The sequence below is a fragment of the Solanum dulcamara genome, chromosome 4, assembly GCF_947179165.1.
Source record: "Solanum dulcamara chromosome 4, daSolDulc1.2, whole genome shotgun sequence".
NCBI lineage: Eukaryota > Viridiplantae > Streptophyta > Magnoliopsida > Solanales > Solanaceae > Solanum > Solanum dulcamara.
The window spans coordinates 14,205,451-14,225,012 of NC_077240.1; the positions used below are offsets into that span (position 1 = coordinate 14,205,451).

The following is a 19,562-nucleotide window of genomic DNA, read 5'->3' on the forward strand; positions in this document are numbered from 1 at the left end:
GTACTTTTGTTCTCCCAGTGTGTGAAACTGATGCTACATTACCAGTAGGGAGGTGAACTTCTCTCCTCTCAGAGCTAGGCACAGGTTGAACTGTATCAAGCACATCAAGACTAGCTGTCATATAATCTGTGGCTCCAGTATCAACTATCCAATCCATAGACACATATTTGGAGACTAAGGCAGTCAAGGTACTACCTGTAGTAGCTGCTTTAGCTAAGTACTCCCCTACATTTTCACTTCCTTTTGCCAACATCTGAATGATCTGCTGATATTGATCTTGTGTGAATAAAGTTGCTGGAGCTGGAGGATTAAGAGTAGAAGTGGCATTGTCAGTAGGTTGACAGACTTCAACTTGATTGGCATAGGAGTTGGTGCCTCCACCTTTCTTCTTTGATCTCCACCCAACATGATACCCTTTAACTTTGAAGCATTTCTCCTTAGTATGTCCCCTGTATCCACACACTTCACACACAACTTTCTGAGGCTTCTGGGACTGTGACTTGTATTGAGAGTCATAATGTCCTCTATGTGGATGACCATCACCACCTCCTTGTTGATGTCTAAAATTACCACTCCCATGAGTATAAGATTTCTCACTGAATAGAGCTATACTTTCAATAGACCTATGAAGAGCAGCATCCGAACTTATATGGATCAGATTTTTTGACTTTCACGATCTAAGATGAGTGAGAAGGCTTTGTTTAGATTGGGAGTAGGAGTCTGAAGCAGAATTTGCCCTCGAGCAGCTGAGTAGGACTCATTCAATCCCATTAGAAACTGAAGTAGTCTTTTATACTCACAATGTTCTTTGAATTTCCTGGACTCATCACAGGAGCATCCTGGACAAGGCATGATGGAGTCGAACTCATTCCATAGACTCTTAAGTGTAGTATAGTAGTGAAAATGAAATACATGTGCATGTGTGAAAATACATGTACATTTTTATACTCACATGTACATTTTTATACTCACATGTATGAAAATGAAATACATGTGCATCATTAATCTTGTCAAACCTCTCCTTTAAATCACACCACACTTTGTGAGCGTCATCACTATACACTACACTACTGAGCAGGCCTGGTCTCACAGTATTCATAATCCAGGATAAAACAATAGCATTGCATTTTTCCCAAATATCAAAGTACTCAAGGCCAAATTTCGATTTAGGAAATCTACCATCAACAAACCCTAGTTTACTCTTACCTAGTAGTCCAATACGCATAGACCTACTCCAGATTGCATAGTTCTCTGATCTGGTGGGTTGCAAAAAGATTAGAGAGCTTCCTGAAGTGTCATTAGGTTGAAGGTAAAGCGGATGATTGTGATCTATCACCGGAGTACTGAATCGTACTGCTTCAGCGGTGGTGTTTGTGTTTAGGTTGCTGGTTTCTATAGATCCAGCTTCAAACTCAGTTGTAATAGCCATTGCTTCATAGATTCGAGACTTGCTTTTCTTCTTAGCTGCTGACTATCGATTCTACTGCTCCTTGGCTTCAAATCTCAGCAATCGAGTGCACTACACTGTAGGACGTAGTGCTGGCTCGAATACCATGTTAAATCTCCATTGATGGAGGTTAAGAGAAAGCAGACCTTGAAGGAAGAGAAGATAAAAGAAGCGAAGAGAAGAAAGAAGAAGAGAGAAAAGGAAGAAAGAAGAGAGAGGAAAAAATATCAGTACATTTCAGTTCTTTTATTTTTCTTATTCATACATGTATATATTGTATGTACTTATGGTGTATTGTGTATAAGTACTCCATTAACTACGTCTAACTACCTTCTAACAACTTAGTTAGTTTAACTAATCATTAACTAACCATGGTAGCTTGACTAAGGAGTAAACTAACTCCTTAGTCAACAAAAAGAAAGAAAGAAAATAAAAAGTATATGTTGACATTATTGGCTCTGTATCTTAGGGTCTAAAGACAGTTGCAGGTCCAAAAGCATGAGTATTTGAACCTATATTTATTTATAAATTAAAAGAAATTAATAAAAATAACGTAACACTTATGAGTTATTAATTAATAAAATCAATTTGTACGTGGAGATGTGTATCGAAAAGATGAAAGGAAGAAAGAAAAAAAAGCTAAAAAGGAAAAAAAATAATATATATTGAAACAAACACACAAAGTAAAATATAAGAAAAAAGGCTATAGACGAAGAGGGAGAAAGAAAAAGCATACAATTGATACAAACACACAAAATAAAATACAAGGAAAAAGATTATAGAGAGAGAAAGAAAAAAAAGAGCAAATAGACAATTAATACAAAGACTCAAAGTAAAGTATATGAAAAAATCTATATAAAAAAAAGCATTGAGAGAGAGAGAAATGACAAAATATACGATCAATACAAATACAGAGAGCAAAAAACAAAAAAAGCTATTGAAGGAGAGGAAGAGAGAGGGAGTGAGAAAATAGCTATAGAGGGGGAGGGGGGAGGGGGGAGGGAGCAAATATACAATTCACACAAACACACAAAGCAAAATACCAAAAAAAAAAAAAGGCAAAATGAGAGCGGGGAGAGAGAGAGAGAGAGAGGACGAGGGAGGTAAGAGAGGGAGAGAGGAGAGTGAGATTGGGGGAGTTTGGAGAGATATGCTAGAAAAGTAAAATATAATTACACTATGTAATTAGTGAACTTGACCGCGCGATCACAAAAATATTTTTTCCTGCAGATTAGAATTAGTAAATTCACCGATAACACCAAAAAAATACAAAGTTTTTATTGCTAATAGCAAGATAAAAGTACACATATTAGTATTTAATTTAAAATATTTGTTAATTTCTACAAACGAAATTGCAATCTACATTATAAACATTAATACGACGGAAAATGAAAAAAAAAGTATGTTCCTATGTTCTTTATTTTATGACTCATCCTTTTTTAGTTTTCATTACTGTTGATGCATGAATTTTGAAACTATTTACAAATTCAAACGACACTATCCGAAGAATATTTACTTGTTAAAGTATTGATTAAATGTAGAGAACAAATAATGCAATAAAATTTAGAGATTGCAATGCTTAAAGTATTTTTTGAGAAGCATAAGAAAATATAATATTATAAACACACCATAATCAATCATAACATTTTAAGTTAAACTATCTTTAAAGTATAAAAGCAGATGAGACAAAAGCGTAGTTCATTTTCTGATTTGCTCTTATTTTTGTATGAAAATTTTCAACAAATTACATTAAGAAGAGGAAATACTTCATAAACAAATTAAATAGATCAAAATATTACTAAATTGTCAAATTGAAAAAGTAAATTTACATAAATAGATAAAGAAAGATATACATAGGTCCCTTTTTGATACATTCAATCCTTGCTTCACAGAAAATTCATTTTTTCCGCTGTTAAAAAAATTTCATGTTAGTTATGATCTCAGAATTCTCTGAGAATAACTATCAACTCAAAAAATTAAAACAAAGATACTTCAATTTAAAGCTTGGCTTGTTCGAAAAAAGAAAAAATAATTAAAGAATAAAATTCTAAAATATATATTTTAGCGTAGATATTTTTCGCTCCATTAACCTTGAAGTATTCAACTTGCTAATGTAAAATACAAATTCAACGCCTAATAGAATGAGATCATTCGAATTAGAAAAATAACTATACGAACAATTCACTTTTTTTCATTGGAACTAAATTTTGAAACTTTAAGTATGACAAAATTAAGTTTGAATTTTTTTTTTCTCAATCAATCAACTTTGAATTATCAACCTCATGGTCGAACAACATAATTTATTTATTTTTACATAAAATAATGACAAAAACATAAAACTAAAAAATCGAAAAGAGCACATATAAAATGTATATTGGATAAATAAAGTCGTCTAAAATATCTAAATAATAGTATCTACACACATAACCAAAGCGATACATTTGACATACTCATAAGTCATGATGAGTGGTTTAATAAGCAGGCCAAATGCTCCTTTTGAAACATACCAGAACCCGAATCAAATATCTTCAAGACTTCAACAACGTTGTTGCCTTGCTCCTTCATAATTCATTTCATTTTGTGTCACTTTAATAATGTCATTCACTATTCCTAAATATACCACAAATTCACTACAGTAAAAATTATAAACTGTGATTGAATCTTATCATTGCCAAATATAATTTTTTATCAATCTAGGAAATGTTAGTGAATAGTATATTCATTATTTTGCAACGTAGTTTTGCTTGTAAACAATTTCTCTTAGTACTCCTTGCACAATCAGTAAGAAAAAAAGTGTTACTATTGTATACTCTTAAAGTTTTTCCGTATCAAAAAAATTTGAGATAACCTGGACAAACAACAAAAAACCCTAATGATTTTGTATAGCTGCAACAAAACTTATTTACTTTTTCAAGTTTGGATGAAAAATGATTCACCATTAGTTAGCTTCTATATAAAAAAAAAATTATAGTGGAAGGAGTCCAACGGTCATAAAGGAAGAAGAAAGGGTGTAATTAATAGAATTAAGAGAGTGACTTTTTGAAATAAAATAAATAATTAAATAAAGAAAAAAATGGTAAAAAAAGAGAAAAAAGATAAATATGAATGGAGGCCATAGAAAGGTGTCACATCACCATGTTTATGTTCCTCCTTTATATATATATATAGAGAGAGAGATTTTTTTAAGAGGAAATTTCGAAAATAGCTTACTAGAAATATGATAAGGCTCCTTAGCTATAGTTTACTTAATTATGACTCATAATTATATGTTATAAGGAGGAGAGAGGCGAGCGAAAGAGAGGGCAGAGAGAGGAGACTGTCGAATTGTATTTGTATATCTGTTGGATAATTATATATATGTAACTAGTATGTATATGTATCAATGAATATAATTGTATTAATAAAAATAATTTGTGTATTTGTATATATGCTGGAAAACTGTGTATATGTGACCAGTATGTATATGTATCAATAAATACAATTGTATTAACGAATACAATTTGTATATTTATATATTTGTTGGATAATTGTATATATGTAGCTAGATAGTATGTATATGTATCAATGCATACAGTTGTATTAACGAATACAAATTGTATCAATGAATAAATTTTATTAGCGAATACAATTATATCAATGTTGTTTCAAATTCAAGTTTATTAATGAAATACGATTTATATCAACAAATAATGTTGTATTTCATAACAATTGCATTTGTATCATGAGTATTTGCATTTGTATCACTAAAAGAGAGCATTCATATGTTGCCATGAATATTATGTATTTGTATTTGTTTTTGTTTCCTTGTGTATTTATATTTGTATTTGTATTTGTTGCCTTTTTTATATTTGAATTTATATGTTGTCGTGTGTGTTTATATTTTGTATCACTAAAAAGGATCTATATATTTGTATCAGTGACCGTTAATATTTGTATAATTGATTATTACATTTGATTTGTATAATTGATTGTTACTATTTGTATTTGTATTTGTATTAAGATAGAGATGGGGTGGAGAGAGGAGAGAGGCAAGAGAGAGAAAGAGGGGACATAGAGAGGAGAGGGGCGAACGAGAGAGCGCATAAAAAGGAAAGAGGTGAGGGAGAGATGAAGAAAGGTGAGAAAATAGCTATAAAATTATAACTACAATTATGAATTATAATTCTTTCAAATTATAATAGTGTATAGTAAATACATATCAAATGCTTGACTTAGTAATTGACCCTTTTTTAAATTTTCGTTACATACAATAAATTCATAGCATGTATGCGGCTATACTATAAAATTTTTCCAAAAAAATTTGCAAGGTTGGTCCACGGGTCAGCTGGCTAGAATTTCGGAGGCGTTTTAGATGAGGGAAATTTATAAAAATTTTATTAGTTTAGGAGCTAATTACTTAGATACACAGTAGTTTGCAATATTACGAATCTTATCAGATTTTGATGTGTTCAGATACGTCTAAATACATGTATCTCAGGATACATGAGGTCAAAATTAAGTGTAATTTGTTCTAGATACAGTGTATCCAAGCGGATTCGTGTGTATTTGGGATACATACACCAATCTCGCTCGCCTCCCTCCTATTCTCGCTCACCTTTCTCCCTATTTTTGTGTCTGATAGCAAAAACCTTGTATGTAGATGTATCTGACTTGAAATCTGATATGAAATTATTATTGTAATTAGTAATATAAAATACAATTATTTCAAACTAGAAGGAGAATTGCAAGGTAAGGCTGCGTACAATAGACTCTTGTGGTCAGGTCGTTCCCTGGACCCCACGCATAGCTGGAGCTTTAGTGCACCGAATTGTCCTTTTTAGAAGGAGAATTAGTAAATATGATAGAATATTGGTATAATTAGTTAGTTTCTCCTTTAGAGTTTAGATGAAGGATTGAGCTACGCTTAGACTATTGTAATCTCCCGGCCGGTAGGGTTAGGCTGGGCAGCCCATTTTTGACAACTCTAAATTCAAGCTGGAAAACTCAAATGTTGCAGTTGTTTTTCCTTTTCAGAAAGTGATGTTATTGTCGACAATAACATTGGTACACAAGGATAATAATTACTTGTAAAGACAATATAATATTATATAACCAAATATAATATTTTTAGCAATAAATGTACATATCATAAATTTACTCGTCAATGATCAACACATATAAACCAAGATTCAAGGTTTATATAGGAGCGCTTCTAAATGTGTAATAATTTAGTCCACTTTGGTTCTCAATTTTGAGAGGGCAGCCTCGTTGATGCTTATAAATGAATCGACGAAATCATCGCCAAGCTGGTTAGGATCTAAAATCATTCCTTCATCAACTGTTATAGCAAATGTTAACTTGTTGGCGTAACTACAGGCATGAACCATTAGCCCCTACAATATAATATGCATTTGAATTTAGCAATTTTGGCCTAAGTAGTTTATTTGTCTTTCAAAAATGTAATGGTATGAAAATAGAAGATCGAAAAATAGTTACTTAGCTTGGTTGACGGAAGAAATTAAACTTACAGTGGGCTGGCCATAGCATGTAGGGGCAAGGAATGCCAATGGATGGCCTGAACAAGAAACTTCTTCAAGCGGACCAGCTACGTTTGAAAAGGCTAGTGTTGTCTGAGATGGAAATCTTTGAGCAAGTTTTGTTGCACCCTAGGAGTGCCATGCCAATGTAAACAAAACAAAAAATGTCAATAATAATCTCAAAATAAAAAATTGATAACTTTAAGATAGGTGTAAAGAAGGGGGGGGGGGGGGATGGAGTACCTTAAAGCCAAAGAACTTGAGGAAAAGCTGTAACACGTAAAAGGTGCATTGAGACTCAAGAGAAAACTTCTTTCGATCCATTGATATCTTAGCTTTGTGAATATAATCGAGAGGATTTTGTAATTGGGCTATATTTAAAGGAATTATGACAAAGCGAAAACAGTTTCCTTGTATTACAATGGCATTCTTCTCAATCATTTCCGCTACGGCCTGTCATATATATCCATGTCACATATAATCAAATATTTGTACATATATATAGCAATAAACAATTATCAACGTACATCATCAATCTTTAAACAAAATATTTCTACATCAGTATTGTGAACCCTATAAGTACGCAATCTTGTGGAAGCTAAAACTTCATATATTTTTTACCGTGTCGATGAAGAAATACTTACTTGGACTCCTAAAGCTGGTCTCAGATTCACTAGAACAGTGGCTCTGCATCTCATTTGTTCTAGTGAAAATTTCCTCTTGCCTTCAATATCTCGAATTAAGAAGAAACAAATTATAGAAAATTTAATTAGTATGGTTGATACATAGCATTTAGCCCCGTCCCCCTTCCAAAAGAAAACCGGGTCCAATTGGATATACCTTGATATAATTTCATCTTTAATTTCTAGATAATTGTATCGAGAAAAAAAAAACATGAGTAACGTATGACTCGAGAATCTTAGTAGCTCAATTGAATGACTATTTAAATTTTCACCTTATTAGTGAGGGTTCAATTCTCCATTTAAAAAAAAATATGACTCTTGCCTAGCATGATAACTTATCTATTCTGCTTATTTTCTCGGTTAATGCCTATTATGCCCTTTACAATATGTTATTGTGGTATTTAATTACTGGGGAAAATTGGGTAGCAAATTTAGACAAAAAGAGATAAACAGAGAACATCATGAAATAAAAAATTGGGGTAGAGTGAAATTGAGCATTCCAGCTTTGGTAGTCACCCGTGTATCTAAAAGTAGTACATTTCTAAATAATAAGTATATATACAATGAGCTAATTAAAGAGCTTAATTACCGTATTTTTGGTGGATATAACGAGACAACGCCGCTTGTGTTATTCCCAGTATAACGTCGTTAATCGTCTAAATTTACAAGAGAAGGGAAGAAGATAAAGCTTGTATCAAAGACAAATACTTAAAGGCCAAAACAGTGAAACAAAATTCAAATTAATAAAAGCTTAACTTACTAGACTAAGTATTACTTAGGGCATTTGTTATAAATTTAATGTGGTCCAAGCTAACAGTCCGATAGATAAATCTTTGGCGGGTGGAGTACTCTTTTGCAACGGTAAAAGGTGATTGAGAATCCTTCAAGCATAGAGCAGTCGCTATAAAAAGCAAAACATCAACAAGTGTATTGAACAAAAGTCTGATGAACAACCAGAATTTCTCAAGGTACTGCCACATCAATGACCGAATATTATTACTATTTGATTTGTCCTTTGAAGAAGAAACTGCAAGTGTAGGCAAAGAAGTAGGATCCCATGTTATTATCTCCAAGAGAATGGTGAAAACGGAAAATAGAAGTTGCCTCAGCATGACATGTTTTCACGTTAAGGATGTGAAGATCCCATAGAGGTTTTGTTATGTCAATAGTTGTCGTGCTTAGGTTCGATATATACTCTTCCACCAACTTGTCCGTATCCATATTATTATAAATATCCAGCTCGGGTACTATGACATGATCATCTATATTCACTGTCGTCGGAACCCATCTCATTTCTTCATGACTCTCATCCATAACCTCTACATAACATGTTCAACTTTTATGCTAGTAGATTTTATGCAATAAGCCCGCCATATATATTTTTCACGCTATTAAGAAAAATAAATGCAAACAACAGATAAGTAACTGTCAAAATAAATTAAAATACAATGATATAGAGGGAGCTATGCCCGATTATATGAAAGGAAAGAAAAGATTAAATGAAATATTTGGAACTGGAAAGTATAATCTGTCATAGACTTTGATGTTTATTTGTTATTACTCCTTCCATCCATGTTTGAGGATTAATAAATCACTATTTTTTCTCATTGAAATTTCTCACTTGAATATTCAATTCTCACTTGAAAATATTCAGTGGCTATTTCCTCGAATATTTTGATTAAATCAGTGAGAAAAGAAAGAATATTAACCGGAGAGAATTTGTTTTCCACCATACATTTTCCAGTAAGCTTATTTGGTGGGAATGGAGTGGAAAAATCATGTTTTATAACACAAATTCTTATTGATTCACGGTAGAAAACAGTAGTGTTTGACTTGGAACACAAACAATAAATAAAATGATAATTTTGTTATATCATCATCCTTAAGGATCAAATAGGTATAAAATAATAAATTACCTCTTGATCATTTTTTCAAATATTTTTTCATATAAAAATGAACAAAGAGAGTAGTAATTACCTGCAAACTGGAGAAGCGTGGGTTTTAAGCAACTTGCCTAGTATTTGGGCTCTGACGGAGTCAATGTCTAGTGGTACTTTCCAACCCATGATTGCTACAATGTGAATATTGTAATTAGGTTCATGGAACATTCGAGAAGCTGGACTTAGTAATATTGCTTCCTCTTCTTCATCATCTGAATTCTTTGATGTTCGTATTGGTTTGAGAACCATCTTCTTTCCACTACACTCCATATCAATTCTTTAATTAATCGAAACACGGCTTAGAATATAATGCTCAAATTATTTATAGAAGAAAGGAAGCTTAGCTTTAATTGGGTGTACAAAGAGTAGATACATTTCAACTGTAAAAGGGAAGCTTTTATCAAATTGGCACAACTTTTTGATAATGATCGATCCAAGTGATGCATCAGTGATGGCTCTAATTAAAGTCATGGTTGAACATGGCGCTTCACTTGATTAAGAAATAATGTTACGCTGTCTTTACCATCCGTTTTAATTTTGACATGATGATATGCATTTATCCTACCTAACGAAAAATAGTGTGTAAGCTAATGTAATTGAATTGTATTGAACCTATAGACAAGTTTGTAGTTCCTCACTAATCAGGGTTACCATTGGGATTCAATGCGAATACTTGAGCGAATTTGTTTCCTGCGTCTTAAATTCTCTCAAAACATATATAAAACGGAATAATGATTTAATACGCATTTAAAGGTCGGTGGGTTGATTGATATACTTTATTTAACCTTTATTCTTAAGTTTAATGGCTATCCTTGTGCCATTTGTTAGTATCAAACAAGTAGAAGAGAAAGAGCTGAGACTTGCTTGTGAACAGCTGAACTTTAGATGCATACCCCATTATTGCAAATTAAGTGACTCGATATTTGGCATTAAATAAGATGAGAGATGATTTAAAAGTTAGCTAGGGAGTCACGATTTAATAGTGAAAGTTCGAATAAATAGAGAGTGATTAAATTATTATTATTATTATTATTATTATTATTATTATTATCATAAAGAATATCAAAAAATTATGAGGTTTTAATTTTTTTTATTTTTATGCCTGATCTTCGAACACAATCAATTCAAATTTTATTTAACTTCAACCGAATACAAGTGAGGAAAAAAAAAGATTCCAAAGCCTTAAATGATGAGAAGGCAAATAAGTGTTACAAATAAATTAAGAGCTATATAAAAATGTCAAGCTTCAACTTGTAAAATCATTTTCTACTACAAATTTAGTATTTTGATATATCATGTCAAAGAAGAATTATCTTCTTTCAAAATGTTTACACTAGTAGTTCACCTAAAATCTTATCAATTAACGTCAATTAAATGTCACGTCTAAAATAAAGTAGATTGGTTCCTATATATATAAAAAAAAAAGAAAATTGAATGGTACTTTCGAACTATATTAAAGGGATGCTATAAATGTTAACAACAGACCTTCAAGTTTGTGAAGATATCGAATTTTCATATTTGCTTGTGTATAGGCTATTGATTAATTATATAAGAGGCCGTTACACAGTCGTTAAAAGATTTCAAATAGAATTGCATTACTGCAAGACATGAAATTGAGTGGAATTAATTAACACACAGAGAGAGAGAGAAATAGAATTATGATGCTAGTGTTGCATGATTAAATTTTTTGTGATAAAAAGTTTAGTCATCTAAATGTATCGTTAGGCTAAGTATCCTAGAAAGAGACTCCTAGAGTCAGAAGTATTAAAGAAATGATTATTAGAGCCAAATTTCTGTAAAATTAAGAATAACTTATCTTCTTAACTAACAAAATATTTTAAAGTATTTACCCGACATTTTAGAAAAAAAGTAGTACACTGATGATTTTTAGTAACTGAACTCAGAAATAATTTTATGTTGGAACAAATTAAAAGCTTATATTTGTCAAACTAGTCCTTAATATAGTATAGATAGCACATTTGTCTCTATAGCTGAAGATTATTATTTTTTCTTATACTATCTCACCTTTATTATTACCTGAATAAAATTTCAAAAACTGATGTCTCCCATAATAAATATTGAAATTATCTATTCCATATATTTAAATAGTAAAATACTAACTACAAAATGAATATTTATAATAATTTCTTTTATTGTACTCACTCAAAATGACTGTTCAAACACAACCAGCTGTTACTACTGTTAGTCTTCCAAAACTTATCTTTGAAATTCCCTTTTTTTTCTAATTAAAAAATAAGTAGATTTTCGGAAGGTAAATCTAGTTGGCCAGAACGGAGATATTTTCCCCCAAAAAATGCGGGTAAATTTGGGATTAATTATTAAACCCCGGTTTCTCCTCGTTAACCACAAATTACCAAGACTCTAAACTCCCCTATGTATCACACAAGTAATATAAACGTCCTTAAATATCTCTCTGGTACAAATTAATAACTACCTTTGAAAAGAAAATATCACAAAATACACTGCAAATTACGTTTAACAACGCAACAAAGAAGAGGATAAGAGAGATTAAGGAGGTGATCATTAAACAAGGCAGCCTGCAACGATTGGATTAATTAGCTTCTTAATTACAATTTTGTGTTGTTTGATCATTGAAACGCTAATCAATACTTAGAATGGAATGGTCCCCCAAATATGCTGCCAATGCATATCTTGACACCCTCAAGTTGGTAAGTCTCCTATTTAATTATATACATTTCTTCCTTTTTGATCTGTTTCGAGCATCTCTTGGCTTGTGGCTTTTCCTAGACCTTGCTAATGCCGGTTGTTATGTGCAACGGGCTGCTCTGCTCATATAAATTCTGTAATTTTAATGAACAAAATTCTGATTTCTGGGACATAGTAATATGAATTAAGCTTTTGGAATTGTGGATTCAGGCTTGATTCCAATGGGAATCAAATAGAAATATATATTTCTGTCTTGCGAGATATATATATATTTCAGAAAACGAAAAAATAATAACAACAAAACCTCCTTCGTGTAACATAGAAAGAATGGCTCTATTTAAAAATTTCGATTCTTTTAGTTTACCTTTGTCAAAAATTTCATCCTCTACTTGCACAGGGATAAAAACTTTTTCATCTCCGTCTGTTCCAATTACTAAATACCTTTTGAAAAGCATTGATATCCATTTGAGATTAACATTTCCCTCTGGCAATATTTACAATATCAACCCTTAAGAAAACATATTCCAAATATTGTTATCAATTAGATCATGCCTTCAGAAAAAGAACAAATAAGTCTAGTATAATAAGATCTTAATCTAATAATGAGGAAGGTTTGTATAATCTCAAAAATTAAACTTGTAACATTAAATTAATTTCGATCCCATAGATTCCATTGCATAGGTCATGAGATCAAACCCCATTCCCATCAAAATCCAAATACCATCATGTTCCTTATAAATAAATGTCCACTCATTTGTTGGTAAATACGAAATTTCAAATGGTACGCAGTTTAACTTTTATGCACTGATAGTATAAAGAAAAAATAAATCAATCATTGCCAACGTCGGTGTATAATTATAAGTTAAAATCCGGACATAACTGACTGGTTTATTTCGTATTATTTGCAGTGTAGCAAACACAAGCAGATGTGCAGTTCATGTACCGGAACACAAGAACCAGAGTGCAATGAATTCCTATCTGCATTAGCAGCTGGAATGAGCGCCAAGCTAATAGTGGAAGTCACCACCGAAGGCTCTCCCTCAACCGTGGCCTTAGCAGCCGCAGCTCGTCAAACAGGGGGCAAATTAGTATGCATCATTCCCGAGCCAAAACTCGACAAAACACAAAAAGTAATTCAAGAAACAGGGCTAAACGACATGGTAGAATTCAAAACAGGGGACCCTGTTGAAGTCTTGCACAATTACGAAAACATCGATTTCTCATTAGTAGATTGCAAGACGAGTGATTACGACATGTTGATGGAGAAGCTCGACGTTAATCCTAAAAGATCAGTTGTTGTTACGAATAATGTTGAAGGGAAGAAAGGCGTGGGAGGACATTTGAAGAAAGTGGAGAATAAGGTAAAGGTAAGGTCACTACAGCATCCGATTGGTAAAGGGTTAGAAGTTACTATGATTGGTAAAAGCACGGAGTTTGGTAAGAAGGAAAGTAGGAGCAAATCAGGATGTTATGCTCATCTAATTAGAGGTGGAGATAAAAAGAATGGTCATGTAGTGAAAAGAGGTGATAAGAGCAAATGGGTTTTTGTTGTTGATGAAAAAAGTGGTGAAGAACATATTTATAGGATGCCAAAATCATCTGGACCTTGATTCATTCGTAAATTATAATTACATGGTTCTTTGAAATGAGAATATTGGTAAATTCTTATATCGAAGAATTTACAAATGAAAAAAGACAGAATTTTCCAAGAGAAATGTGAAGGCAACTTGTAAGATGAAGTTGCTCCAAGTGTCGTGGACAAACTAAGAGTTTTTTTTTTTTTTTTTAATTGTATATCCTTTGTTCTAATTTCTATTTCCATCCCTCCTTTTTTTTCTTTTTTTTTTTTCTTTTTCGTGAGGAAGGAGAAAGGGAAGAAGGGGCAGTGGAGATTGTTGGTTGTATTTAGAAGAGGAGATAGTGATTACTGATTACATTGTGAATTGTCTCTAGTTACTATGTTATGTATTCCAAACACAAAAATCAGGATTTTTACTTAATTATTGTGTCTGGAATATCATTATTGATTATCCTACTTAGAAAAACAGATAAACAATAATAATTAATATAAAGTATTTAAACTAGTATATATATATAGTTTCTAAGTCATAGCTCGTGATAAAAGGACTTAACTTTTGGAGATACAACGATCTTTAATTTGCTTGCAAGTCTTTTATATGTATGCTTAAAAGCTCTTTATTTTGAGTTTGACTTAAGAAGCAGATTAATATGCATGTGATTTGCATTTCAAAAAATAATTAGTTTTAGATATCAAAGTTGTCTCGCCTTTTATTGCTTGTTTTTTCCTATGTAATAAAATTCGGTCGCCTTGGTCATATATTCTGAAGAAAAAATAAATAGACAAAGTTATTGATTCCCTAGTGAAGCAGTGGTAAAAAGTTATAATCAATTACCCCTTCTCATTCCTTCAGATTTCCAAAGCAAGCGAGTTTTTCTTTGATCGTTATGTTTTTCGTATCTTTTAAATGAGTTGTCAATTATTTTGAAGTATAGTAATTTTTAAAAAATTTCTAAATATATAAATTTTATTTTTAAAACGTTAATAAATACATATCCAGATTAATTATCAAAATTAAAAAAATTTAACTCTCAAAATTAAAAAAAAACATCACATAAATTAAGACAACACAATCGAAAAGATCTTGTGAAATAGAAAAGAGGAGTCAAATAAAGAAGAGGAGTATTAGTGGTAGCATATCCATCAAATCACTATTCGTAGTATTAATAATCAATTATTGGCCGCGACATTATTCAAAAATTTGGAAGATACGCAAAAGGAGCATTTTTCTCCTTTTTAATTAATTAAAGAAAAGGAGCAGACTGCAGTGCCACAAACTCCAGTTCATTAGGAGTAGTCATTCTTTATAATAACAACAATATATCCAATACAAGTAAAGTTCCAAATTGATAAAATATATATATATATATATTATTTTTATTTTTATGTGATAAAGAGATTATTTTCCACAAACCTTTCACTAAAAAAAACGTAAAGAATTCAGGAAAGTAAAAAAAAGGAAAAAAAATGTACAAAACAAGTATATTGCTTACTAGTTTTTTTTAAAACAAATATTATAAAAACTACGTAGAGTGAAACTAGACCAAATCATCCCATTCTAAAATTTACTTTTAAGTTGTCGCAATTATATAATTACATGACTAAGTACACAAGTAGTTCATAAAAAATAAAAATAAAAAGCGGATCGTGAATCTTTTCTTGAGGGGGTTGTTTAAATGGTAAGCACTCATCACTTTCAACCCTAAAATTATGAATTCAAGTTATCAAAAAAGTAATAAGGATGAAAACTCGATAAAAAAAATAAAAAAAACTATCAATTTTTCTTGATTTTTCATTTGTGGAGCTTAGTTGTGGATAAAGTCAACACTATAATAAGGTCTCACAAATCAGAATAGAATTCTATCAAAATTTGAATTAGTTGGAGGACTTATTTGTGGAAAATTTGAATTGAAATAATAATTTGAGTCACCAAAATTTTTTTAAAAAAAAAGTAAAATTCATGTTCAAACACAACCTTAACTCTCAAATGCATTTCTTTCGACTTCAACTTGTACTCCCTTTTTTTCCAACATCAACCAATAATGTCTTAGAGAACTTATTTTTCTTTTCTATTATGAAATATGGAATTAAGATAATCAACGTAAAAATAATTAAAGACAATCATAAGATTCGAAAGAAAACATTCTCAATTCTCAAGAGAAAACATGCAAATTTTATTAACTTTATAACTTTAAATAGTCCCTCAATTTGTTCTTTATTCGTTTATTTTAGTTCTCCACGATCAATTACTTCTATGAATTTAACCTCGACATAACTATTTGAAAAAGAAAAAAAAAAAGGAAATAGTCACAATAGACGCGCTTTTTTTTTCCTTTTTCTATTAATATAGTTGATAGGAAAAGAGGACCCTCGAATATACACATGACATTATGATTTGAATTATCACCGAATATACATGTGACATTACGATTCGAATTATCATTCAATATACAGGTGACATTACGATTCAAGTTATGACCTCCTGATTGAGTTATCCCCTGGGAACAATTTTCTTACCCCATCCCTAAATTTCCTCTCTCTCTCTCTCTCATTTTATTTGCGACGTTAAAAGACTGACAATTAACCTCAAAATATAACCGGCTAGACCTATTTTTACACCAAACCTCCTAGACATAAATATAATTAGCAAATGCTTAATTTAACAACTCTTAAAGATTTGGTAGATATGATAGACAGTTAGAAGTTTTCTTTTCTGTACTGCTGTCAATGTTGTTTGTTAAAAGATTCAGCTGGAATAAAATCATGATGATCATTAAACAGCCACTTCCAACCACCATCCCCACCACCTTCTTCTTCAATCTTTAATAAACCTTCAACTTCAAGAAAACAATTTACTAACAAACATCATTCACCTACCTTGATCTTCAACAATTTCTTCATTGCCTACCAAGTTTTGATTCATTTTCTTGGTAGGAAATAATAATGAAAATGGATGGAATCTCAAGATTGTTGGTGCTGTCAATGGTCTTTGTGATTTTGTTTGGTTTTCAAAGAGAGAAGACTGTTGTAGTTATGGCTATTGATGAAGATGAAAACGCGCTTTGTAGCGTTAATCTGGCAGAATTTCTTCCTCCTCCTTATGGTGGTCTTGAAAATATGGTTTGTCAACCTGTTTGGAACTCTTTCCTGCTGCGTGTAAGTATTTTTAAGTATTGCACAAAATCTGTAATATGCATTTGGATTTACAATACTACTAACATCTAGGTATTATCACCAATGACCTGATAGTATTCCAAATCTATCCCTTATGCAAAGTCACTAACAATGAGATTCAAAATTTTACACTAACAGAAAAATAAACTTTAATGTATATGATACTACAAAGTCACATCAATAGCTTATGGTGCCACTTGAATGACTTCAATCTTAATTTCTGGATTCAGTACCCTCAGAGTAAAGCTAATGCTGTCACCATTGTATTACCAACTGTATACACAACCATAAAATGCAATAAGTTTCAACATTTCATGCTTTAAAAACGATGAAGCTGAAGTACTCCCATCCCTCACAATTTATTTAGCATCATTTGACTAGACATTGAGTTTAAGAAATAAAGGACTAATAGTAGGTCCACACAATCATGTCAACCTGTAGAAGAACATCTCATTAACGACAAAATTAGAAGGTAAATATTAGGAGTTTCTAGATAACGAAAGGTGTCAGTCTTTTCAGGACAGACCAAAAAAGACAAGGTACCAAACAATATTGAACATCAGTATGTAGCAGCTTATAATGCAATTATAATGAGTTAATGACTTCTCCAACTAAATTTCTGATTACAGTACTCTCAGAGTAAAGACAATGTGATCACCATTTTGTTATCAACCATTTACACAAGTGGATGGGTAGGAATGGGGTTCTCCCCCGACGAAATGATGATGAATTCTAGCTGTATGGCTGGATGGGTGACTCCTGCAGGTCATGGGAAAATCAAGCAGTATTATGTTGAGGGCTTCACTCCCTCAAAAATCATACCAGATAAAGGAGAGCTGCCATTGACAAGTGTTGCACCTCTCATCTATCTTCAAGGTGCCACAGTTTACTTGGCCTTCCAGTTGAAGTATCCAACTCCCCTCAAAACTCAACCAATGTTACTAGCCTTCTCCACCAAATATCCTCAGCACCACCATCTAACCACTCACGAGGATAAAACAACCATAAAATTTGACTTCTCTTCAGGTCTGGTTATCGCTGTCTCTCTAAGTATCAAGTTTAACTTTTCCTATTCCAAAAATAATTTAACAAGTGCATCAAAATTAACTGTTTATCAAATGTGTATTTAAGCAACCTTTTTCACAATCAACAATTTATACATATTAGCTCCATTCCCAGCTGTCTTCATAAAGCTTGTATTTAGATATTTGTCTACTTTGGTTGAGATGTTTTTCTCTTTCTCCACAGGTTCCTCATTTGCTGCCACTGCTGCACCTAATAACTATATTAGTTCAAAGACCCATGGGGTATTGGGTATATTGGGATGGGGACTATTCTTGCCCTTTGGAGCAATTTTTGCAAGATACTTTAGGAGCCAACCATTATGGTACTACTTTCATGTATCTGCACAATTCATAGGATTCATTCTAGGACTTGCTGGAGTGGTTCTCGGAATTCAGCTCAACAACAAGCTGCAACCCTATATTCCAGGACATCAAGGCATAGGCATTCTTATTCTAGTGCTTAGTATTCTTCAGGTTTGTCCCTAATCTCATTTAGCAAAAGTGATGCTGAAAACTTGATCAATCATAGGCTAAAACCTATGATTTAGCTGCTGGAACACTAATCATGGAGGATGAATATATTAGAAAAGATTGACAATCATGTTCATTCTATTGAATGGATGCATTCCTTTTTAAAATTTGTGTCAATGACTCAATGCCTGTGTTATGTCACATATTTTAGGATCATAGAAAATGTTCTAACGTTCTCTTTACTTTTACAATCACGTATAGGTTTTGGCATTCTTCGTAAGGCCAGATAAAGACAGCAAGTATCGCAAGTACTGGAATTTGTATCACAGTTGGGTGGGGAGGACTGCTCTCTTCTTTGGAGCTGTGAACATAGTATTGGGGATGCATTATGCAGGCGCAGGGCAAGGGTGGAAAATAAGTTATGGATTTGTTCTCGCTTCAACAATGTTGGCATGCATCATCCGGGAAACATTGTTGAGACTAAAGAAGTTGGATGAACCAAGTCTTCCTTCAAACTACCCCATGAATTCATTCTAGCAAAGATCTAAAAACTTTAATTGCTATAGGTAGACTGGGTGAACAGGTGGATTCCCCCTCCCCCCAAGCATTTCATTCACCATTAGGAGTGCTCCTTACCATAGCTGTATAGAATTCTATCCAAAATATGCTTTTGTGGGTGAAATTGGATTCGGCAGGCTCAGTACTCTAAGGGTCAAGCCTCCTTGAAACAAACTCAACACCTTTTCTGGTGCTCTTCAAAATTTCTCCTCTGAAGGAAAACTGAACTTTCCCTTCTTTATTTCACAATCTTCAGTGCTTTTTAAGAGATTGCATGTATTGACAACTTTTACCTAGCAAACATTTGTTTGTGGCTATCACTAGTATATTATTGTGACATTGGATCAGTATGTATTTCACCCTTTACTCATCAGAGCTGTTGTTAGACACCTAATAGTCTTACAATGTATGCTACATGATTACTTTGGATAATATCCAGCCA

General features: G+C 32.3%; 2 protein-coding genes and 1 pseudogene across 3 annotated transcripts; 2 read left to right on the forward strand and 1 right to left on the reverse strand.

Annotated features, from left to right (window-relative positions):
• Positions 1–6,225: 6,225 nt before the first annotated feature.
• LOC129886454 (wax ester synthase/diacylglycerol acyltransferase 11-like) lies at positions 6,226–10,257 on the reverse strand (annotated as a pseudogene). Its single transcript, XR_008766218.1, has 7 exons — positions 9,624–10,257; positions 8,427–8,963; positions 8,236–8,303; positions 7,608–7,687; positions 7,207–7,416; positions 6,955–7,092; positions 6,226–6,819 (listed from the first exon to the last, which is right to left on the reverse strand). The product of XR_008766218.1 is annotated as a wax ester synthase/diacylglycerol acyltransferase 11-like (transcript).
• Positions 10,258–12,077: 1,820 nt separating this feature from the next.
• LOC129884723 (uncharacterized) lies at positions 12,078–13,955 on the forward strand. Its single transcript, XM_055959010.1, has 2 exons — positions 12,078–12,276; positions 13,183–13,955. Exons 1-2 carry the CDS (start codon positions 12,223–12,225, stop codon positions 13,882–13,884), a joined length of 756 nt encoding a protein of 251 aa, XP_055814985.1. The 5' UTR covers positions 12,078–12,222; the 3' UTR covers positions 13,885–13,955.
• Positions 13,956–16,802: 2,847 nt separating this feature from the next.
• On the forward strand, positions 16,803–19,562 carry LOC129886456 (cytochrome b561 and DOMON domain-containing protein At3g61750). The gene is made up of 4 exons (XM_055961152.1): positions 16,803–17,009; positions 17,657–18,053; positions 18,276–18,565; positions 18,824–19,562. The coding sequence occupies exons 1-4, from the start codon at positions 16,803–16,805 to the stop codon at positions 19,097–19,099; spliced, it is 1,170 nt and encodes a 389-aa protein (XP_055817127.1). The 3' UTR covers positions 19,100–19,562.

What these genes read in the sequence shown, in the direction of transcription:
- LOC129884723 (XM_055959010.1), top strand. Translation starts at nt 12,223, where the DNA reads ATGGAATGGTCCCCCAAATATGCTGCCAATGCATATCTTGACACCCTC. An exon ending in ATCTTGACACCCTCAAGTTG is followed by an intron (nt 12,277 to 13,182) that starts GTAAGTCTCCTA and finishes TATTATTTGCAG; the next exon opens with TGTAGCAAACACAAGCAGAT.
- LOC129886456 (XM_055961152.1), top strand. Translation starts at nt 16,803, where the DNA reads ATGGATGGAATCTCAAGATTGTTGGTGCTGTCAATGGTCTTTGTGATT. An exon ending in GGAACTCTTTCCTGCTGCGT is followed by an intron (nt 17,010 to 17,656) that starts GTAAGTATTTTT and finishes TTCTGATTACAG; the next exon opens with TACTCTCAGAGTAAAGACAA. An exon ending in AAAATTTGACTTCTCTTCAG is followed by an intron (nt 18,054 to 18,275) that starts GTCTGGTTATCG and finishes CTTTCTCCACAG; the next exon opens with GTTCCTCATTTGCTGCCACT.